Raw genomic sequence first — 24,324 nt, forward strand, 5'->3', positions numbered from 1 at the left:
TTGGCTACCTATATTGCCAAGTACTGTCACAAGGAAAATGCCTCATCTCTGTTATTGACTCCCAGACCCTATTTTGTAAGCACCCACCGGCCCCACCATCTAGCCCTTTACTTTTGTGCAGCCTCTGGACGCTCCGACGGTCCTCCTGCTAGTGGTAGTTCGCCAGGCTGCGCCTTTGTTTTCTCTCCGCTCGCTCGGGTCCTGTGCTTCTCATTCCCAGCACAACTCTCTTGCTCCCAGCACCACTCAAGATTCGCTCTGCGCCACCGGGCCTTGTGTTTCCTTGAGGCCAGAGGGATTTCTTCTTCTACATGTCTCGTTCGAATATCCCGGGCTTGGCGGTCCTTCTGCTGCTGGTGCGGCTGTGGGTGATAGTGAGGTAGCTCCTCCGAGTCCTCAGTCTTCTCTGGCCTCTCGGGCCTCTCAGATGTTCTAGGAGTCCTTTGACAGTGTTTAGGATCAGCTCGTAGTCACACCTCTGCAGAAAGCTATAACAGTAATTACCATTACACCAAGTATTCTTCATGTCTCTGCGCCTCTTCCTCGTCTGTGTCGGAGTCCCACAGATTTTAGTTGGGTCATCTGTCCTCTTCCTCGTCTCAGTAGAGGTCAACCCTATAGCTCTACACGCATACATGGGGTGGTTAGGGAACATAGAGGTGGAGTGTGAGGGATATGAGGATGCATGGAAGGTGGACACAGGTTTGGAATACCGTTTTCTCCTTGGATGGTCGTCCTTGTTCCTAGAAGGGGAGTACCTCCTGGCCTCATTGGAAGGGGCTCCGCCTCGGGACGAAGTGATCACATCCAAGGATTTGTTGCACACTAATAAAAGTCTATAACCGAAACCATGTCAGCTTCCTTCTTCAACACTCTTGCACAATCCACAGGGAGATCAGATTCCCTACTCCAGATGGTAGCCCTCTGTACAACAGACACATTTCTTAGAGTAGCACTCTAAAGGGATATATGACTCCCTATTCACGACAGTTTGTTTCATCCATCCATGCACCTAGATTTAGAGTGTACTTTTTCATATTAGCCGCTTCCCTGGCCCGTAAAGGTGTTCATCCCAGACTCCATCCTGAAAAATATAGAAATTCTAAAGACATCTCACTTTGGGTCATGTAGGTCTATTAATGCGCCACAGTGCCCAAATCATTTATTTTTTCGTGATGTCCTGCACTTATGTGCGAAGAGAAGAGGGATTCACATTGTGCGTCATCTGCCAGATCTTTTTCTACTGCTGACCTACATGCTTTGTTTAGAGTGCCTCAGTGTGAACCTTTCTTAAACTATGGCATTTTTGCAAGACCCCTTGTGCCCCTCCAGCTGTGGTTTTCAAGCACTGAAATTATTTGCCTTTCTCCACAGGTCTTGAAGGATTTCGTTCTGGCAAAGCGGATGAGTAAATATCTTTTCTCTCTGGCATCACTGCAAGGTGAACCGTTCCTAGCATATCAACTGGTCAGGAGAAGTGTGGGTGGGGTTAAAATTCCTTTACGCTCTGTTCGGTGGTTTATACCAGCGTACACAATACCATTAGACCTTACAAGGGGAAAGGTTCCCTTTTCCCAGGACCTGTACTGAGGTGTGTTTAAAGCAGCCTAGCACCGACCAAAGGGTTAAGGGCTAGCCCTTGACATAAAACTTTGGTATTTATCTGATCTTCGATCAAGTGGACCGACAGAGGCCTCTATACAAATCGCCATGGTCTTTGCCTGAGGGCTAAAAATCCCCCCAACCCCATTATCCAAGATCTCTTTTAGGAATTTGCTTCAGAAGCGCTTTCCCTGCAGGGGCATTTGGGGGCACACCACCAGTTCCAGACTGTGGAGAGTATCCACTGAATCAAGACACTTAGGCAAGTCGAGAAAGAATGTGATGCGAAATGGTGGGATGAAGCGGCCCTAGGAAGGGAGTTTCGTTTCTGCCTTCAGCTTCTCTGGGGACGGCACCAAGTCTGCCTCATAGATTAGCAGGCATGCTATACAGTGCTGCTTGCATCCCCATCTTTAAAAGGGGTGAACTCTTGACTGGCAGAAGTTCCTCCTCAGTAGAGGATCAACCACTGGGCCGATATGGCAGCATTAACCCATGTGCACTCGCCTCCAGACAGGAGCAGGCGCCCATGGTGTATTTTTTATCCCTCCTACCCTGGCACCCGTACTTTCCTACAATACAATATGCCATGATGTACAGGCTGCCTAACCTGTAGAGACAGGCCTTTATCACCACGTGCCCAGCCTCCCTTTACGTCTAATGCCTATTACAAAGCCCACAACTGAAGGTGATAAGGAAAAGCTACTCCTAACGAGGTTCCACTCCATCAAGACCTCAACATAGATCAGCTAAGAAGCTCATAAGGTAATTGATACAGGCCCTGGTACCTCCAACTCCAAAGACGCCTACACCTCTACCAGCTCCATAAACTGTAGTCCAGCTGGTGGGAGCCTCAAGTGCTGCTCCTGGTAGTTCCTGGCACAGACCCTGAGAATTCTGCAGGAGCCATGGGTGTGGAAGAAAATTAGGAACGACCATCCTCTATCCAATCCTTTTATGAAAGGGTTTTTGAAGTTACAGAATTTCTGTGCCTAGATGTTGTAACCCTTGTACCGAACGAAACTCGATACAGTCACCCTTGCTAGTTCCAGACCCCACACAACAGGGTTTCCTTGCACTCCGATGTCTTCAAAGATTAACTACACGTGTAAGAGTTCCCATCACGTTTTCTCCATCAGGAAGTGTTTGACTGTCACGGTCTCTGGCCAGCTAGGTTTGCACTTTGTAAATCGCATATACAAGGTCTGGTTGCTTCCAGACACAACATTTTGCTTGCTATCTAAATAACCTCCTCGTTCAATAGTCATGTTTGTGGCTTTGGCACATCCTTCTTGGGGGAACCTTACTCAACCCTTCAGGTAAGGAGTAGAAGTCCTTGCATTAATGGGTTGCACACAAGTCTATTTAAGAAGGGCATTGTACCTCAATAATGCGGATGCCATTTTAGCTGCCTATAATAAAAAACTGTGGAAGGACATTTGTGACTTTGCATCTGACCTAATTCCAGACAGGAAGGAGCTATTTTTACCAAGACTAGCAGTAGCAAAATTGATTCCTCGTGACATGCTTAAAGTGTCAGCAGGCTACATTAGTATGGCAGGGAGTGGGACGTGCCTGTGTCTGGATGTTGACAGCAAGGCCTAGTACTGTGGTGTAAAACTGATTCAAGAAGCGCAGACAAAGTCAAGGGCCCCCTTCTCCAGCATGGGGTCTGGCATGGATTCCCATGCTCATGAATATTCCCCGTCGTCAGGCTGGGAATCCTTGGTAAAGAAAAAAATCAGTATCAGTTTCGTTTCTGATCTGTCTTTCTTAGTAGTAACCAATCACTGATCTCTGGGTCTACTGCCCCCAGCCAATGACTGCCCTCTCCCCAAGCCCCGCCTCTGGCAGCCATCCTCAGATTTTTACCGCACGCTCAAGTGTTGGTTGTCCTCGTGCTTTAGCTCTTGTTTTTGCTGCGTTTTCGCGCTTTCTCAGGAGATTTTCTCATTTTTTCGGTTTAATCGATCCTCAAGCTCCACCGTTTCTACTTCCGATAACGGGGACCCGTTTCGGATTTCTTCTACGCCCCTCAAGGGTGAAGTTTTCGTCGGGTTTACACTTCTTGGAGGATTCCGGAAGATCTGCGGCCTACCTCAACGGACATGGCCCAGGACAAGGGAAGCTCAACGCCCGGATCCAAGCTGTTCAGGTGCTGCCCTGGATGCGGATTGCAGAACGTTTTCAAGGAGGACGAGCACTTGCGTTGTCTCTACTGTCTTCATGAGGACAAGACGCACGTGGAGAAGGACTGTGCGTTCTGCAAGAACCTTTCGGAACGGACCAAACAAGATCGTCGTTCCCGCCTTGCCGCCTGGCTGGAGAAGGGCACAGCAGGTGAGAAGGCGAAGAAAAAGTGTGAGCGGGCTTCTAAGTCCTGTGAGGGCGCCCCGGCGACAGGGGCCCAACAGAAGGCCAGCACCGCGAGTCCGCGGGCACCGGGAGCGCCGAAAGGTCGGGCTCTTCGGCTGCCAGGCAGGGCGCTACTTCCCCGGCAAGTTCCACCATGAGCCAGCGCTCTGGTTCGGGGAAGAGGAAGTCCGAGAACCTGGGTAAGCCGCTGAGAGGGCGGAGGCCCTAGAAATTCTGCAGGAAGGCGAGGTGGCGTCGGATCACGCCATAACGGTGGCAACGGACATTGCCTATACCGGATTTCGCCAACTGGGCAACAGAGTTTGCCTCCGACAATGAGGATGGCTCAAGGCGACACACATTCGCCAGGACGTCCAGACCAGAGTGTTAAACATGCCGTTCGACAGCAACAACCTCTTTGGTAAGGTGGTGGACGAGTCTCTACAGGCCATCAAGACCGATTCGGAGACGGCCCTGGCCTTAGGGGTGCTTCAACAGCGACAGCGCTTTCAGAGCTCCGGAGGCAGACAGGGTGCCTCCAAAGGTTCCAGCGGTGGCTCCTCCACTTACTGCCAGGCGGCCCGCTGCTCTTCCCAGGAGGCCTACACAGGTCGCGGCAAGCAAGGGGGATCCCGTCGTCGTCGCCAAGGAGGCCAAGGCCGCCTCCAAGCAAGACTGACCCGGCTGTGTTGTCGGGCCCCCACCGAAGCACCCCGGTGGGAGGCCGGCTGACGAAGTTCGTCAGCGTGTGGGAGTCCATCTCCACCGACCGTTGGGTGTTGGACACCCTGGCCAATGGGCACTTGCTGGAATTCCAAAAGAAGTGCCCTCGCATTCCTCCCGTGGCCAGGAAGGAAAATCACATCCCTCAACTGCTGCTGGAGGTGAGGGCGATGCTCAGGAAAGGTGCCATCGAGCTCGTCCCCAGAAGGCTCCGGGGCTCCGGAGTATACTCAAGGTACTTCCTCGTCAGGAAGAAGACAGGCGGTTGGCACCCCATCCTGGACCTGCGTCGCTTAAACAAGTACATCAAGGCACAGAAATTCTGGATGGTCACCCTCCAGCACGTGCTGGGACAGCTGGAGGAAGGCGACTTCCTGTCGTCTTTGGACCTGGAGGATGCTTACTTCCACATCCCTATTCTAAAAAGGCACAGGAAGTTCCTCAGGTTCGTGGTTCAGGGACGCCACTACCAATTCAGAGCCCTAGCGTTCGGATTAAAGTCGGCACCCAGGGTTTTCACCAAGTGCCTGGCACCAGTGGCGGCGCGGCTACGCCTGCAGGGGATCCACGTTTACCCCTACCTGGATGACTGGCTAATCGGGCAAGGACAAGGGAACTCGCCGTCGAACACACAGCGAGGACCATCCGCTTGCTCACGGAGCTGGGGTTCGCTATCAACTACCCCAAATCCCACCTAGTTCCATCGCAGATAGCACTGTTTCTAGGAGCGAAGCTCGATACAGTGGGGCGATTGGCCTCCCCTTCAGAGAAGAGGACCAAGACCATCCTGGGCAAGGTGCGGCGCCTGCTAGCCATGGACTTGGCCAGGGTGAGGTCCATCAAGTCCCACCTCGGGATGATGTCCTCATGCATCTATCTTGTACCCCTTTGCAGACTTCGGATGCGTCCGCTACAGGAGTTCCTCGACGCCCGCTGGTTTCAGGCGACTGGCTATTTCGAGGACAGGATCCCTCTCGACGAGAAGTTCCGTCGGGCAATCTTATGATGGGGCATCCGAGCTCACCTCACGACCGGCACGGATTTCAAATCCCGGCATTTCAGGAGACGGTGACGACGGACGCCTCTCTGGAGGGTTGGGGGGCCCACACTGGAGACCTCCACGCAAGAGGCCTACTTAGCAGTGATTGTTTGTGGCGATTTGAATTGCAGCTGGTTTCGATTCAATCCTCAAACAATGGAAAACAACCAGATACCTGAGTCTGAGGTACCTGACCGAGGCCAATCTTGGTCTCGAGCCCTTGCATCACGTAATTGTCAGATGGTAAACGGCAACACAAAAGGTGACCAACCCTGCAAGACAACCTGGAAGCGACTCCAATGTAGAAACACCTTAGACTACATTTGGGCCTCTCGAAATTTGTTCGAAAAGGTCGTGTCACTTGAGGTCGTCCCGAAGGCCGAAAGCGATCATGACATGCTATGCTTATCACTAGATCACGAAATCCATCCGCAGCCCGAGACTTATGATATACCGCTATCAACAAATGCTGCCGGAAATAGGCTTAAAACCAATGGCCCGCAAATCTTGAAACTAGTATTTAGTCTCGCTGACTCCAATGACGTTGAATACGTTCCGTTGCTCACCGCATTCTTGCCAAAATATGCTAATTCAAGATTATATGGCCACAGCCCAAAACATCTATTCAGTAACGAAATCACTGCAGCAAAAAAAGAACTGAGGAAAGATCTACGCCTGATAAGAAAGTCCCAACATGATCAAAAAGCCATACAAAAGGACTTAAAAGATCGACGTCGGGCATACAGAAATTGGCTTAAATCTCACTCGATGAAAATCGAACAAGACCGATCTGAAACAATGCTCAAGTTAATAATCACCAAAAACACGCGTGAAATATGGGTTCTATTAAATAGAGGAATTTCAAAAACAATCCCAAACATCTCAAATGAAATTTCGAGCGCGAATTGGGTCGACTATTTTACAAAGGTATACGAAAAGCCGTGCCAAGACCCACAAGTTCTTTCTTTCATCTCTTCTGAAGCTTGGGACATAACTCCTTCCCAAGAAGATTTACTACTGGCCATTCAAAAACTAAAGAATTCAAGAGCAGCTGGTCCAGACCAAATCTCGAATATCACGCTAAAAAAACATAAGCATCATTGGGCCAAATTTATGGAAAGTCTGTTTTATCAAATCTCAATGTCAAGACAAACGCCTACTTCATGGTCCAAAGCTATAGTGGTACCAATCTACAAGAAGGGTAGCCGAGACGATCCTTCAAACTACCGGCCAATTGCCTTGCTGGACACGATGGGAAAAATATTCGGATCGTTTCTTCGACTAAAGCTGACAGCATGGGCAGCCAAGAAAAATCAAACAGACTGTCGACAAACAGGTTTTGTTGAAAAAGTAGGTGTTGACGCAAACCTAACCCTACTAACCATTCTAAAATTAGAAGCCCTAAAAGCGAAGAAATAAATCTTTTTCGCATTTGTCGACCTTAGACAAGCATTTGATGCAATAAATCGAGACAAACTCTGGTCCAAACTACGAGGGTGGAACTGTCCAGTTTCAATTCTTGACCCCCTCATAGCTCTGCATACTAACACCACAATACAAGTGAAAGTGAATTCACAAGGCGTACTTACGGAGCCAATTCCCACGTACAAAGGTGTCAAGCAAGGATGTCCACTTGCTGCTGAATTATTCAAATTATTCATTTCTGATCTACCGAATTGGCTGTAATCTGCGCACTGTTTCTCTCCAAAGATAAATGGAACTCCCATTAAATACCTTGTATATGCCGATGATATCGTGCTAATTGATCTAACTCAAATTGGCCTGCAACATCTATTGATCAGCTTAAATGAATATCTAATAGCTAACGACCTACAACTAAACACAGGAAAAACGAAGATCATGTGCATTGGAAAAAGCGCATCAAGGAAAGATCAAAATTTCAAATGGGCTATTGGAAAAGAAAATCTAAGTATCGTAACCTCGATTCGATACCTGGGCATCATGGTTAACAACTCCCTTTGCGAATCTGCATGGTCAACCGACCTGTTGTAAAGAGCAACAAAATTAGGTCTACAAGGAGCGAAAATTAATAAAGACTTTGGAAAATTTTCCATAGCGCCATTAATTTCATTCTATCTGCAGAAATTCATCCCCACCATAACCTTTGGTGGAGCGACAGGGTGGAATCTTGATCACTCCCTGTGGCAGCAGCTTGAAGGGAGGTTTTGGAGACGAGCATTAGGACTTCCTAAATATATCTCAATGGCGGCTCTGAGATATGAACTGACCCAGAACTCAATTTATATGACAATATTATGGCAATCCCTATCGCTTCTGAGGAAAATGTTGCTTGGATTACAAATCCCAGCATATGAAATTTTCGTAAATGAGAAAGAAAATCCACATTCGAGCTTACTTCAAACATGGAAGTCTAAAATAAAAACCATTATGGATGCCGCCAATATATCTACTGACGAGCTGATTGATCGCCCACAGTACGCAAAAAAAAAACTTGAATCCTGGGACTGGATATCATCTTACGAGCACCGAGCAACGCTTAAATCCACTTTCCCAGACTCGACGAGTATGCTGAAACTACATTCCTTACCGAAGTATCTCACAACTTGCTACCACAGGACTCAATTCCTGAAATTCAGACTGAACGCCCTGAATACCAGAGAATCATTATGGCAACGTCGATCTAAAACCATTTCTTCAAACAAATGCAGATTTTGCAACTCAGGTGAAGTGGAGACACTAAAACACTTAATAACAGCTTGCCCTCAGCTTATCATTCCCCGAGAGTTACACTTGCTCTCCTATAAACCCATCCTATACGATGCAGACGAATGGTGGGACACTGTCTCGGCTGGGAGAAATATTAAGCTCACATGTAGCATAATCAACTTCCTAGATGCGATACTGCGCACAGACCAAACTTGAAGAAGCGAACCAAGACTTTATTTATGCGCGAGGAATGATGGACAAAACATAAAGATTTAGCTTTGAATGGAGCACTTTAACTAACTTTTTGATTTAGTGCCATGTAACAAAAGTTCGATACACTTATGGAACTGCATTTTTACAATAAAATAAAAAAAAAAAAAAAAAAGAGGCCTTTGGCTCCCGGGGGAGAGGTCTCTCCACATCAACATTCTGGAGCTCCGATCAGTGTTCTGGGCTCTCAGGTCGTTCCTTCCGTCCCTCAAGGGCAAGGTGGTGAGGATCTTCACCGACAACACCACCACGATGTTCTATATACAGAAGCAAGGAGGCACCAGATCCCCAGCCCTATCCAAGGAGGCCCAGGATCTGTGGCACTGGGCCGTCGCCCAGGGGATGTTTCTGGTTCCCTTCCACCTGTCAGGAATAAAAAACACCATTGCCGACTCACTCAGCAGGGAGCTGCGCTTGTGCCACGAGTGGGAACTGCGCCAGGACCAAGTGGATCGACTCTTCCAACGATAGGGCAAACCCCAGATCGACCTGTTCGCGACGGCGACGAACTCCAAGTGCCAGAGGTTCGCCAGGAGGTTCCCACAGCCGAGGAGCATGGGCGATGCTTTCTCGTTCCCTTGGGACGGCCTGTTTCTATACGCGTTCCCTCCATTGCCGTTGCTGCTCCGCCTCATCAACCAGCTCAAGAAGTCCAGGTGCAGGATGATCATCGTCGCACTGGCGTGGCCGAGGCAGATCTGGTTCCCGGACCTTCTGGACTTGTCAACGTCCCCGCCAGTCAGGCTGCCGGCGGACGTGGATCTTCTCTCCAGAGAAGGAGGCGCCATTCTCCATCTCGACCCACAGTCGCTGAACTTGCAGGCCTGGCTCCTGCAGCACTAGAGTTTGGAGGGTACGATATCCCGGCTGATTGCAGAGAGGTTCTTGCAAAGGCCAGGGCGTCCTCAACTCTCAAGTGTTACGATCATAAATGGAGGAGGCTCTCTGTCTGGTGCCATGCACAGAAGATTAACCCTCTGCGGATTACGGCCCCTCGGGTGTTGCCGTACCTACTGTCGCTGGCCAAAGCTGGACTTGCTCACGCCTCCATAAAAATACATCTGGCTGCCATCTCCCGATATACCAGGACTACGGGACGGGCGTCCTTGTGGTGTCATCGCCTGGTGAAGGAATTTATGAAGGGACTATTCCGATCATTCCCTCCGGTGAAGGCTCCTGCCCCGGAGTGGGAGCTTAATGTGGTGCTGACCAGGCTCATGGGAGCCCCATTCGAGCCTATGCATTCGGTGCCTTTGAAGTTCCTGTCATGGAAGACAGCGTTCCTCGTGGCCATCACCTCTGCACGACGAGCGGGAGAGATTCAGGCCCTATCTTGCAAGCCTCCATACTTGATGTTTCATGACACGAGGGTGTGGCTGAGAACGCACCCCTCCTTCATGCCCAAGGTGCCGTCGGACTTCCACCTCAACGAGCTCTTGGTGTTACCAGTTTTCTTCCTGTCGCCTTCGACGCCGGCCGAGAGGACTTTGCACTCGCTGGATGTAGCTAGAACGCTGAAGTTCTACGCTGACCGCACAAAAGAGTTTTCGGAAGACGTCACAACTGTTTGTGAACTTTGGGTCTGTGAATCAAGAGAAGGCTCTCTCAAAGACTTCCATTTCCAGATGGCTCTCCGGCTGCATCTTGCATTGTCAGCGGCTGGCAAACCGACCGCTGCCCGACCGTCCGAGAGCCCATTCGACCAGAGCGATCGCTGCTACCACGGCGTTCCTGTCTGGTGTGCCCCTGCTGGACATCTGCAGGGCTGCTACGTGGAGGTCGACGCACACCTTCACAAGATTCTACTGCGTCGATCGGGACTCCAGGGAGGAGTCCAGGGTCGGCCAAGCAGTGCTGCGCAACCTGTTCACTTAAGGTGAGCCTGGTGAGGAGGTAAGAGTTGCTTAATGCTGAGTTGTTGTATTGCTTGATATTGAGCCTTTTGCCTCTTCCCGTGGTTGTGCATGTGTATACTGCTATGTATTCTTTTATTCATGAGCATGTGAATCCATGCCAGACCCCATGCTGGAGAAGGAACAAGTTACTTACCTGTAACTGTTGTTCTCCAGCATGGGTCTGGCATGGATTCACATGTGAACCCTCCCGCCTACCCCTCTGCGGCTCTTCACTTGGTCATACTGCCACTTGGTGTGCTACCAAATCTGAGGATGGCTGCCAGAGGCGGGGCTTGGGGAGAGGGCAGTCATTGGCTGGGGGCAATATGACCCAGAGACCAGTGATTGGTTACTACTAAGAAAGACAGATCAGAAACGAAACTGATACTGATTTTTTCTTTACCGAGGATTCCCAACCTGACAGGGAATATTCATGAGCATGTGAATCCATGCCAGACCCATGCTGGAGAACAACAGTTATAGGTAAGTAACTTGTTCCTTCTGTGGATTGCATATGTTGCTCTACTGATTAGCAGTTTTCTAAGAAAAAAGCAAACTCAATGGTAGACTCAATCTCAGCCAGCCATCACCAAACCACCTAAAAGCCTTTTATTTTAACATTCCACAGGAGGGACAGGGATTTAGTACTGCAAGGGTTCAGAGGCTTTCAAGCCAGTAGCCAAATTGGAGATGGGTGGGATTCCCGAATCCTGTAGGAAAAGGCACAATTCAGCCAAGTCCTTCAATACACCAACTTCATCAGCTGATGAGCAGAACCACAAGCGCTGCCCAGGCCCAGTTTCACAACATCTGTATATCGTGCAGGATTTCCCAAACCCCCAGGAAAAGGCACAATTCTGCCAAGTCCTTCAATACAGCAACTTCTTCAGCTGATAAGCAGAAGCACACATGCTCCCTCACCTGTGTATTGGGCAGAGTTGCTCTTCATTTTTCAATCCAACAGCAGATCACAAGACTCCTGGACCATTTTGTTGGGTTGTGGTGGCTACACATGTCCCATCTCTTCCACCGGTCAACCAATCTGAGTGAGGAAAGTGTCAGACTTTTTTGGATCAATACCATAAAGCTTCCTCCCCCTGCCACCTCCTAGTGGAGACTTCGCAAAGGATTCTGCTCGCACTGTTTAGCGAATCCAAAGGCAAATGAGAGGGCGAGGGGGAAGCTTCGGTGGGCTATTCAGGACCTACTCAAATTCAACAACTTCTTACCAGTGGCAAGGTTCACAATGGCCATGCCCGCTCAGATCCACTTACCACACAGAATGGGGGACGGTGGATGTGCACAATAGATCTTCAATGCTCATACATGCACCTTCTGATCTCACAACCTCACTGCATGTTGCTCATATTTGCTATCCAGGACAAGTCTTTCCAAGTATGGATGGTCCCCTTTCGCCCGAATGCTGTACACAGAATTTTTACCTCAAGGATGTTGGTCATGTTGTACTTTTACACTTCAATGAAAACAAATGTACAATTATTTGGATGACTACTTTATTCAAGTCTAATCTCCGGAAGTAGTGCTCTCTTCTATACAGATGACAACACATCCGAGTCCAACTCATTGCATTAAATACATTGGAGTGATATGAAACACGAGTAGGGGCAGAGCCTTCTGTGACTGGACCCAGTCCTGAAGGCACTTCTGAAAAGGTGATCAAAGTGGAGGAAATGAAGCGACGAGCACAAGCTCAGCTCACAGTGGGAAAGAACTCTGCGAACTGGGGTTAAAGGGGAGAAGCTGTTTCTAGAGCATCTATGGGCTTTGTAGCGCTATACAAGAAACAGATAGAGTCCAAAATGAGGCAATCAGGAAAAAGTACGATTAGCCAAGATGCAGGAAATGATTGAAGGCAGCAGACGTTGTAGCAAGAAGCAGAGGATACAGTGTCCAAAACGAGGTGCCAGGTAGAATTGTCGAATTAAGTCTTAATTGGCCGAGATACAGGAAGGGAGTTGTGGAGGTGGAAGCTTAGACACCTAAAAGGATAATACAGGATACATGCAGAGTGAACCAAAGAATAGCATGTTGAGAGTTACGGTTCTAACACTTCAACAGCCTAGCAGAGCTGAGCTGACAAGGCACGAGAACCAAAGAAGAATTACATGTTGCGAGTGTTGTAGTTCGATAACGCCAAAAGCCTAGTGTAGTGGTGCCAACACACCCAAGTGAACCAAAGAATTGCACACAAGATTGGCCGTTCTAGTACTCTCAAGGGTAGCTTGGACAGCAGGGGATGTGATATAGAACCAAAGAATAATCAGATGTTAGAAGTAAGGATTATTATTTGCCTAAGATCCCTTGCTGTGGTGCCGATTAGATAAAGACAATGAATGAAAGGGTTGTGTGGGAGCCAGTGTGTTCCTCATGTAATCATATGAACTTGAGAGTAACTGGAATAAAGGCTCTTATTTGTAACATCAAAAAAAGAAATCCTCCATTGCATATTGAGAGTTGTGTTTCTAACACTCCAAGAGCATAATACAGATTCACTTATACAGGGAAGAAAACGCAAAGAAAGCGGCAGACTAGATCAAAAGTGGTGAATACTAAAAATGGTGGTCCCTGACAGCAGTGAAAGTGGCACTGAGGATCACTAAGAACCAAGTGCACACCGGTATTGAAGGAGACCATTACTCATGGAAGATGCAGAGACGCAGGCAAACCTGAAGATGGAGAGAACGGTGGAGCTAGAGCACAGCCACAAATAGTAATGTTGAGGATCACTAAGAACAAAGCAAAGACAGCAGTGCACACCGGTACTGAAGGAGACCATTACTCATGGAAGATGTAGAGACGTAGGCAAACCTGAAGATGGAGAGAACGGTGGAGCTAGAGCACAGCCACAAACAGTAATGTTGAGGATCACTAAGAACCAAACGGAGACAGCAGTGCACACCGGTACTGAAGGAGACCATTACTCATGGAAGATGTAGAGACGCAGGCAAACCTGAAGATGGAGAGAACGGTGGAGCTAGAGCACAGCCACAAACAGTAATGTTTGTTTAAAAATAACCTCTTTTTTATATTATCTTAAACGGAGTCCAATGCCTTTCAAAATATAATGGGCTGTCATTCTCCTGGTGGAGTTCTACTCCCTCTTCCAAATCCTTTCCTTTCAATCACTGTACTATGTGTGTCCTTCACTGAAGTTCTGTTGAAAACAAGTATATGTATTAGGCATTTGGCAGGCACAGCTATTAGATGCCCAGGTATTTGAACAATGTTGCACCTGCTACCATCAATGGCCAGTTAATACCACTACGGCAGTGCCTGGCAAGTGCCTTTCCCATGCCTACATAAAAAAGCCGAAACTGTTTGCATTGCCAATGCTTGTTTTAAATCTAGCAAAGCCAAAGCAGTGGTTGCTGACACGCCCTTTGTTTTCTCTCAAGCTGTTCTCTGAATTCCACATCACTCAGGATATCTCAATGCTGCCTTGCTTCCCTTAGTTGAACGTGCCCAGAAAGCTCAGGTTTCCGCTAGACCGCGCACAGGAGTAACTACCTTTTGATCATGTGTAAGATATGGCTGAACCTCACAGTGTTGAAGTCATTTAGGCTAGCACAGCATGCTAGATGGTGGAACACTGACTGCTAAAGGTGAAGGAAGGGTCCTCCTCTTAAAGGCATGCATGCTGACCTAGTTAGGGCCAAACCAGCATCTGTGACCATGGGCAATCTGCATGGCTTTCGCAAGCACTACTCTTTGGATTCTACTACAGAGCAAATGCAGAGTTTGGTCAAGATGTCAGGAATTTGTTTGGTCGAGTGTAGCTGTATTCGTCAACTTTGTTGTCAGATTAAAGTTTGCCCCACCAAGTTAGGAGGCTTTTTAATATCCCTCAAGTATGGAGGACAATTACCACAGTGACCGTACTCCCAATTCCCAATTGCTCCATACACCCCTGCCTCCTTCCCAAACAGAGTGTCCATGATGGACTTGCCCTCTAAAAATAGAATGGCAGTTGGGAGGGGAATAGGTGCAAGGGTGGTCCCGTGCAGGCGATTCCTACGTGTATATGCCTCACTTGGCTTTTATTAGTAAAAGAAAGCGGTACAACATGTACCAATTCCATCCACTTCTCTGGGAAGACGTCCGATAAGTATGGAGGCATCACTGACAATGGACTAGGAGTAAAGTGGTCATTACATTGAATCACATCTTGAAGCAACACCACCCGGCCCCCATACAGGTTTAGTACATTCGCACAAACTACACCCACTACTTCAAACCAGCATGAGGGGTGGGGGTAAACCCAACATCTGCAAGTTGTGGGGTGCATGAGACGAAACCACATTACTGTGCATTGGCCTATCTTTTCATTTTTAGATCTAAGCCTCTGCAACATGTGTATTAGTGTTTGATAGTGGAGTATTCTATGTTTTTTAGGCACCCATGAAGTGGATTTGGTGGCTTTATAATATCAGATACTCATGAATGTTTGAGAACCGTCTGTGCGTTTGTGAAATACATTGTTTTAAAACATATTTTGTAAATGTATATTGAAGAGGAAATTTGCTTGCATAAAGTTGAACAGGCTAGCATTTTGGCTGTGGCATTAGTATTTTTTGTTTGACATTTGCCCAACCATGAACATGTTTCACAGCCTTTCTAGTACTTTTACACACATCCAAAGAAATAAGCCACTCATTAATAGCTGTATCCATATTTACCTTCACCCCATCCACCCACAACTCCTAGTATCGTGGGCATGGTGGCGTAGAGCTCATCAGCTTTGGATGGCTTTGACCGGTTTGCTGATCTGCGTGACTGGGGCGGCTGATCCACTGTCCAGGTCCTTGGCTCTGCAGCACGATCACGAAGGCAACCCGCGTCTGCATCAACATCGATCTGGACTAGCTCTTCAGGCTGCGAAGCATGACCCATCGGCTTGGCAGTCCTTTCTGTTTCTGCAGCATGGCCCCCTTTGTTTTGCTTATAATGTGGCACATGATTGGGATCTGGTTCTCTCACTTGCTGTCTTTGGTCCTCTTTGGTCGTCTGCTGCTGGATCTTTCTTTGAGTCTGGTAGTAGTGGTAGACGCTCCAGGAATTTCCACTGGTCGTGTGTGCCCCTCCATCTCCGGTTTCATTGGAATGTTCTGGACTGCATTCCGCTACTTCCCACTCTATGCCATACAAATCTGCCTGATCACCGCCATTACTGTCCTCATCCCTTTTCATATCCTTTTCCGAAAAGCTAAAGAAATCATCCTTTTCTTTTTCATTGATGTCCAACGAGGACTTGATGAAGGTCTTGCAGGCACCAATGATATCGGTCATTTGAAGATAGCTGGCTGCGGACATGACTTCGATGACAGTTTGGCCATTAAGGGAGAGCTTTCCTGTATATATGAAGTCCAGGATAACTTGAAATATCTCCGGAGAGAAGACTTCAAATGTTGCGGTGGTCGGCTGACACGGCTCTCTTGAACTCTGGGACAGAAGCATCTTGAAATATCCACTACTGGCAAACAACACATTTCGATGAGCTTTGAAAGACTTTCCCTGTATCACGATATGGCAGTCGCAAAATAAATCCTGCCGGCGCTGCTCATTCAGCTGTTGCAGGAGGCGAGACTGATGGGAGGAAATCTCTGTTCCAGACATCATAAATAAAACTGTTCCTAAAAAGAAAAAAACATTTCAGAATATACAGCAGGATAATAAGAGCATCACAAGATCTGGTACTTTGATTACAACCGTCTACCCATGGCACCTTGTACTCCTGAGTCCCGTACCCCTTTCCTCCATCCTTATGGGCTAATTAGTCCAAAGGAGATGGGACCAGAGCGCAATGCAGAGCTGTACATGCCTAAAGAACAGGTAAGGAGCCAGTGTGAATCCCACATAGGAAGCCTGCATGCGTGCCTTCCAATAGTCAGTCCTTTTCTCGCTGTTGGAGGAACTGGTGCGTGTTAGCGGTTTGTGCCGGCTGGGAAAGGCATTAGGAGGTGCATGTCCTGTCAGGGTCCTGTTCCCGACTCAGACTCGTCCCACCTCTGCCTCCAGTGCTTGGGCCCCAGACACCTTTAGCTCTCAGGCATATTTTTTGATTTTAGCAACAAGCTCTTCAACTCAAGATTTTGAAGGTGGAAGACATTTTTCATCGTCGACCACCATAAAAGTTCATCATCTTCATTTAGAATAACAAAGTAGGGACTTCGTATTCCTTCCGTTAGTCGGAGGACACCCCAGTGCAGTGACTCCATTTGCACTTACTAACCTGGGAGGGGCACATTCATTCCCTTTGTACTTTCATGGGCTCCATACCTGGGTGTGCTCCGCGGGTCCTAAGACCCATACATAGAACATGTGTGGCTTCTGGGGTTGCGGTCTCCCCAGTTTAGCTAGGTCAATCTCCTGGTAAACTAGGGTGGGTAAAGCAGGCCTCAAAATGTGTACTCGCCACTAATGATAAATGACTTGACAAGTAAGAAATGGTGTGTTCTGTGTATGTAGAGAACTGAGGGGGTGAGGGACTATTTATGACTGGCTAGCAGCTTGCAATGGTTACCCCCGAGTAAAGGTTGGGTCTCCCCATTTCTTCATGGTTTGTTTTTTGGTTTGGGGTCACCTCATGGCCCCCTTTAGGGCAGGCCTTGGGTCCTGTGATGACTGTCTCGTCCCTCCCCCCATAGGTCGGGGGTACATTGTCAGTCACTCTAGGGGTTATGGATGTGGTGATAGGAGGAAAGCTTGGTATTCTGATTTATCGCTTGAGGTTTTCCCTTTTGTTTTTTTGTAGTGCTTCAGGAGGGGCTATGAGCCCTCTGCGTCCACTACAATGGCGCATTAAGCAGGGATTTGTCGCTAAAAAAAGAACGGTCAAGTTTCTGTACTCAACTAGCTACATCCTATGTGCCTGCAGCATCGTCTAAAGGGAAATTTCCACCAGTTACCACTTTGACATGTGACCTTACTGGACTTTCCGCCAATCAGCTGGTCAGCTCCCACAGCAGTGTGTCTGCCCTCAATTCACAACACTACATGGAGCAGGAGTCCGCTTCCATTGGTGTCTCACACGCTTCTTAGGAGTTAATACACAGGCGTTCTCACCAGAGCACATACCCTCAGCGTCGCTCTACTCATGAAAAATCTCTTGCATAGGCTAAGATAAGCGCGTAAAACACCAGCTGTGCGAAGCTGATGTCCTGTCTGTTGTCCTCTCTTCCAAGCAGTCTAAATCTGGCATTTCACCTCAGCATGATTTCCTCAAAGAGGCGCAATGGAGAATTCACCATGATAACATATGGGGCTAGCGGGCCGCTAGGGACTGGACTCTGCCAGCCGCTGCCTGAGGGCGGACGAGGCGGGATCCTATAGCTGTGTTACTCCATTTGAGGCACGATAGTTCCAAAGCTCCACCCAGTGGGCCATTAGCCAAAGGACGGAACATCCACTTGTAAGGATACAGGCCTCAGTCAAGGTAAAGGCTGTATGTACCCAATATCATGTTACAGCTGTATATGAATGGCTCAGTAGACAGATATTATGCCTCCCATGACAAAGTGGAATATTTTTCCAACTTGGAAGGCAGTGAATCATGCCACAACAGGAGTTCTCAGCATATCAATGGAAGGCTAAGCAGAAGTTACACAAGCGCTTACCCAAATCGAAGTCCAACCGCATGCGGTCAAATTCAGCACCAAGATCTGACAAAGCTGCAGCTGTGCAACTCTGTGAAATGCCAAGGAACCATTCCACTGTCAGACCAAGGGATTTCCAACATGGTGATGCACGCTGTAGACACCTTAGAAACCTTTCAGCTGCAGGCCAGAGAGGAGGAAATCAACACAACATTTAGGCAACACCAAGCACCAATCTCGAAGAAGATGGCAAAAGCAAAGATCATATCAAAGTATAACCAATCCCAGGGACAAGGAAGCCTGAACGGTAACCAATCAGAGTCTGTTGCTCCAAAGCCCATTGGGTATGAAAGGGGCGGGTTAATCCATTCATTGTCTTGAACCTGGAGGAAGTCAATGTAACTGCTGATGTTCCCTTGACACAATGGGATGCTGCTGGAGGGAAGACTCCTGGAAGGACTGCCTCCAGGAGGAAGGCAGTCCTAGCCCGGAAAACCTGGAAGGAGAGGGACAGTTCTGAAGCCCTGGCCTGAAGGGCTCCACAGCCCCTCTCAACTTGTTGGGCGAGCTGGAAAGCCGAAGTCTGGGGCTTTCCACCTGCACCCTCAGGGGAGGGGGGCGAAGGTCCCATGCACTGGCAGGAGGGGCCAAGCCCAATGAGGCCAGCATTAGATGCTGTAACTCGAGACGTCCACTGTGAATCCTGTGCGCTTGCTATGGAAAGAGGAGGAAGAAAGAATCCTCATAAAAATTGAGACAAAATTGCTGTACCGAAGGGCCAACGAGAGGCTTCCTATGAACCCTGTATTCTTGATACAAAGGTATAAAAACGAACACTGATACAAGGCAATACAATTCTCAAGTCCATGGGCCAAGAGGGGCCTATTCTACAACTTGAGACCCCTAAGGAGCAAGTTTGTTTTTGCATAAGACTAGGGATGGACTTTGATGAAGAGGGCTATGAACATTTGCTTTGGCCAAATCCTTGGAACTTTTGTTATTGGTACTGGGTAGCCAGGAGGCTAAAGACTCATTAAGCCTAGGATTGAGACTTTTCTGAGGGCCATGTAATTTGGATCTTTCTTTGTAGACTAGGCTGCTCCCAGAGGGTCGAGGAATTTTTAAAATAGTTTTTAGAACTTCTGTTCAATCACAGGGGGACACTCAACAATCACTATTGAATTCAACCGATCCTGACACGGTTTCATTTATAAGCCTGTCTTTAGTTGTCGTAGAGTTACCCCCAGTGCCTATTAGATGTTTCTCTAACCCTGACCATTCTGTTAATTAAAATAAAGATTTGTTGAATCCTAAGTATAGAGTGACATGCATCATTGCTTTGAGTTTCCCACTGAACGTAAGCTTGGAGAGAGCATCTTATCAGTGACCCGCTAACGGATGGTTTGATACAAAATTTCACTTGCTGTTATTTGCTTGCCATCCTGCAGCGTCATCCTCTGCGGTCTCTGTGGCATTGCAGCATCCAGATATTGTCCAGCTCTTCCTCCTCTTCTTCACTTACCACTGTCAGCAGGGACAAGAAAACATTGGACGCTATGAGACAAAGTTTGTATCTTTGTATCTGAGAAAGGCTAATTCTAATGCTCTTCTGGCAGCATAGAAATGCGCTCATAGAAAAAATTGGATGACTTTTCATCTTTTCCTCGAGGATATTAAAGACAAAATTCTTCTCAGGAGTTGATGAGGCTGGTGTCTAGTCAAATGGTCAACAGACAAAGGGTCGACAGTCAAAAGGTCGACACAATTTGGTCGACAGGTCAAATGATCGAATTTTTATTTAGTTATATATATTTTTTTAGGTTTTCATTTAGGGAAAAAAGTGGTTTTTAGCAAAAAAAGAGGGTTGGGGGGCACCCCCACCCCAAAAAAAAACAAACAAATGAAAAAAAAAAATGTTTTCGATCATTTGACCTGTCGACCTTTTGGTGTCGACCATTTGTTCTGTCGACCATTTAGATTCGATCATTTGACCTACAACCGATGAGGCTAGTGTTCTGGCCATGGACATCCCTGAGAATGCGGCAGGGCATGTCGATAGAGCTTCTAGAGGCGCATGCCTGGATCTAAACATGCACAGGTTCGCATGGCTCAAAGTCACAAACCTTTCTTAGGACGCTCAAGGAAATGTCAACACTCTCCCTTTGATGGGCTTCATTTGTTGTATTCGACTGATGAAAAAAATCTTACGGAGAAAAACGCTATTGCTGCAAAATCCTTATCTACCATGTTGTCCAATTCCAAAGCTTTGTTGCGCACTTATGTTCACTTTGGACGGCTTTTAGACATTATCAGGTTTTAGAGGTATCCAGTCACGTCAGAGGGATAAGAAAGAGAGAAGGGACTATTCCTCTTAGTCCTCCGCATTCCAAGCTAGGCTTTGCAGGCACCCAGAAAGGTCAGCAGACCATACAGTGTGTGGTTGGAGTGACTGATGCACTCCACTTGAAATGCTCGCCACCTACATTTGAGATTAGGTTACCATTTCTGCTCGCCTCTCCCAAACCATCAAAGTGCCCTTTGCACCACAGAGAAGCTGAAAGTGGCCTCCCTTGTTCACAAAGCTTTGAATAATGCCGCTCCAAGATATCTCACAGACAAATTCCAAAAGAGACTTTGCACCCGACCTACAAGAACCTCCAATGCCAATCGCTTTAACATTCCAAGATTCAGGCTAACCAAGGCTGGGGGAGCTAGCTTCCAGGTACGAGCAGCCCAACTTTGGAACTCCCTGCCCCATCCACTATGCGAGGCGCAGCCCTTCCTGAAATTCTGATTTAATTACATCAAACTGCTGAAATCCGCAAATGACTAGCCTACCAGCTCCTCTTTAACCTATGAGACCTTCCAGTGTAGATATATGATGGACACACTCTGCTGTGTACATTATCCTCCCCACTGATCAGCGGCGCTTTGTCTTACCAGTGCCTGTACATCCTGCTTGTAATCTGTATATATTCTGCCCACACATAACTCTTACTTGACTGTGTATATCTGGATTGTATGTATTTTGCTATCCATGTATCCTGTACCTGTACCTAAGCCTTGAATATTCTGTACTGCTGGGCCCAGCTCCTTTGGGTTTGGTGTGCATTACAAGTGAATAAAACAAACAAACAAACAAACAGAGGAACCACTTTCACACAGCGGTCTCCAGCAGTGCCAACATGGGCAGTCCAGTTTACACTGGGGAAGAATACTGATACGGTTCAGCACAGTTTGCTCCTTATCGAGGGATATTGTGCGGTGCTCTGCAGCCCACGCTCAGCATTTCAGTACCACCAACCTAGGCTTATATTCAGGGCTTTAAGAGAACTGGGCCCTGGGCTGTTGTGTTGGGAGGGGGTCACCTTGCTCTGAATGACCCAAAGGATCTGCAGGTCATAAAGTAGTCACTAGAGCCACGCGAAGCGTACAACAGCTCATCTTTATTTTATCCATCAAACTAACAGGCCCCTCCCCAATTAGTTACTTCCTCCTCTTCCACTCCACCCTAGGAGGAAGTCCAAATAATGTCTTTTCTACACAATTATATGGTTGGGTAGCAAAGGGAAACGACATTACAACTTTGCCCAGCTTAAATACCAGCCTAGTTCAGCCAATCTCTTCAATGAAAAAAACAGGCTTTCTTCTTGTTCTACTAGGCCAATTCTCAGTCACGTCCAAACAGAGTTCTTCTTTCCCATAGTCCGTGTCAGAAAAGGTTTCATTTCACAACCTCCTGAGTAGCAAGGCAAATGTGGCTTTGAGATAGGTCCCACAGACAGAGCCCCCTTGTCTCCCGCAATGTTGCCTCTGCCTTGGCACAAAACAACTTTCAATTCCTGTGGTTCTTGTTTCAATAATTAAAAAGTCTTTGAAAATATCAAAGTAATAATCTTCATATATTGAGACTTATTATTTACTGCTAAATATTCAACACTTATGCAAAATATAAGGGATCTGATTTTTAACCAGGAAGTGTGGGTTTATCGGTTGAGGTCAGATGTGGAGGGTGACCAAGAGACCAGAATGACAGAGAGGCTGCTTGTAAAGAAATTCCATGGAGCATTTGTGGCATTGGCTTAGGTGCAGGATAGGGAGACAACCAAATAGAGAAGTGGGTGAAAGAGGGGCGTTTCAGTAGGGGAGTGGTAGCGTGGGAGGAGGGTGTGGGGGGAGGAGTAGTAGTGCAAGAGGTGATGTAGTGTAAGGAAGAGTTATCAGTGGCAGGAGTATTAACATCAAAGGCTGGAGGCAAGAGATAGAACAGCTGAGAGACAGAAGACAGGTTGGTGGAGTCAGGATGAGAAAAAGTCAGAGTGGGAAGGAGAGGACGACCTTGGCCGTGATTGAAACTAGCTGAATCCCACAGCACAGCAGAGACTCAATCGCAGGTGCGGGAGAGAGACAGAGAGAAAAGAGGGGCAAGTAGAGGACAACCAAGAGAGCAGCAGGAAGGAGGGTGTGGCGGCTTGTGGAGCAGGTTTGTGAAGGAGGTGAGACATTGGCTTAGGAGTTCTGCAGTGTGCATGTTAGTGTGACAAATGAATAAACAAGGTAGTTTAAGCAATTAATGTGAAGAGGATTAAAGTAGGTTAGAGGGGTGGTGAGTGGTAGTAGTGCGGTTGGAGGAGTTGAAGGAAGAGTGGTAGGGCAGGAGGAAGAGCGAGGGGAAGAGTGGGAGGTAAAGTAGTACAGTTATCAAATGGTGGAGGCAATAGATAGGTGGGGTGAAATAATTGAGGGACAGAAGACTAGTGGGTGGAGTCAGGAGGAGACCAATTAGTCAAAATTATCAAGGACAAGGTGACTGTGTGAATGAAACCAGCTGAATGCCACAGAGCAAGTGCAAGGCACTAGCCCAATTCTCTGTATAACACTAACCTTTTGTGAGAGTAGGGAAAGTTACTAAGTCCCTGAAGAAGTTAGCCTGCATTTAGCGAGTCATTGTTCGTATAAGATAGATATTAGATAGTAGGTGTCAACATTCAGTAGTACTAACTGGATTTAGGGAGGAGGGTGCGGCAAGACAAGTAAGAGACAGGGGCAAGGCTCAAATCCCCACAAAGACCTTAATAAAAACCATTGTACTATCCTTGAGACTCAGAGTGCGTTCTGTGCCACCTGTGACTCGTCCCACACAAAAAATATTGTTTTTTGATGGGTTATCCCCAACTCACCTTTTCATCCTAATGAATCACTGATTAGACTTGTACAGGCACAATTGTTCTTTCTTTTCTCCAATTAGCAACAGACATTACTAAGTTTCCCTTTTATTTATTGGGTATTTATAATGCACCTATACACAATGTTTTTCGAGGCGCAACTCTACGCTACTCCACGCCCAGCACATCGGGAGGATGATCCCACTCTGAGCCGACGGTTCCATGTCACTTTGCTGACAGTAATTAAGTACTTTGACATTTTTCATCAAATTTGTTTTTTTAAATGTTTTTTATTTGGGGGGGGGGGCCTTGGTCCCTGGTGCTTGTGCTGGCAAGGGGAAGAGGAAAAAAGCATACATCCAAGTTAAAAAAGCCTCTCAGTCATCCGCTCCTATCGGACCTCGTTCAGTAGGATCAGAGCTTCCACATGCATCACATCACAACAGCCGTTTTCCACGTCTGAATGCATTAACGTGAAGGTCTGGACAGGAAGGGACTATCTCCAGCCAGAAGCCCCAGGCAACGCTTCTAACCAGATGTTAGTTGCAGGTTCCTGGATGGCCAAACAAACTGGGAACCGCGAATACTGGAAGGGAAGCAGTTAGCGTCATTTATAAAGGGAAGAGCTGCCGGGGGATACAATTGAGAGTACAGTGGTTTTGTCGTCTTCCTTTACGTTCGGATGTGCATTAAGATGGTTTTGGATGAAAATGGAAGAACCTGTTTTAATGAGAGAAGGGAGGACGAGAGGAGGCCGCAGGAAGGCCAGATGTAGAGGGAAAAGTAGAGGAAGTAGCAGGAGAGGAAGAGAGAGTGGACAGGATGTCCTGGGTTTTTAAGATAAAACATGAAGCAAAGGCTGTGCAGAGGGCCTGGGAGGGGACAGGGGAGGTAGAGACTGCAGCAGGATTGGCCAGCTCCTTGCATATTTTAAAGAGTTTGGTCAAGTTGTTAGATGCCACAGAGATGCAGGC

At 47.5% G+C, this 24,324-nt stretch overlaps 1 protein-coding gene across 2 annotated transcripts in view; it reads right to left on the reverse strand.

The window, feature by feature from the left end:
- The window catches only part of ZBTB8A (zinc finger and BTB domain containing 8A), a 243,412-nt gene that overhangs the window by 52,701 nt on the left and 166,387 nt on the right, over positions 1–24,324 (reverse strand). For both annotated transcript variants that reach the window (XM_069622467.1, XM_069622468.1), the window contains exon 2: positions 15,270–16,223. In XM_069622467.1, coding sequence (XP_069478568.1) covers positions 15,270–16,223 — 954 coding nt within the window. The remainder of the gene's footprint in view (positions 1–15,269; positions 16,224–24,324) is intronic.

This window comes from Ambystoma mexicanum, chromosome 11 (assembly GCF_040938575.1).
Source record: "Ambystoma mexicanum isolate Mex_15411 chromosome 11, UKY_AmexF1_1, whole genome shotgun sequence".
NCBI lineage: Eukaryota > Metazoa > Chordata > Amphibia > Caudata > Ambystomatidae > Ambystoma > Ambystoma mexicanum.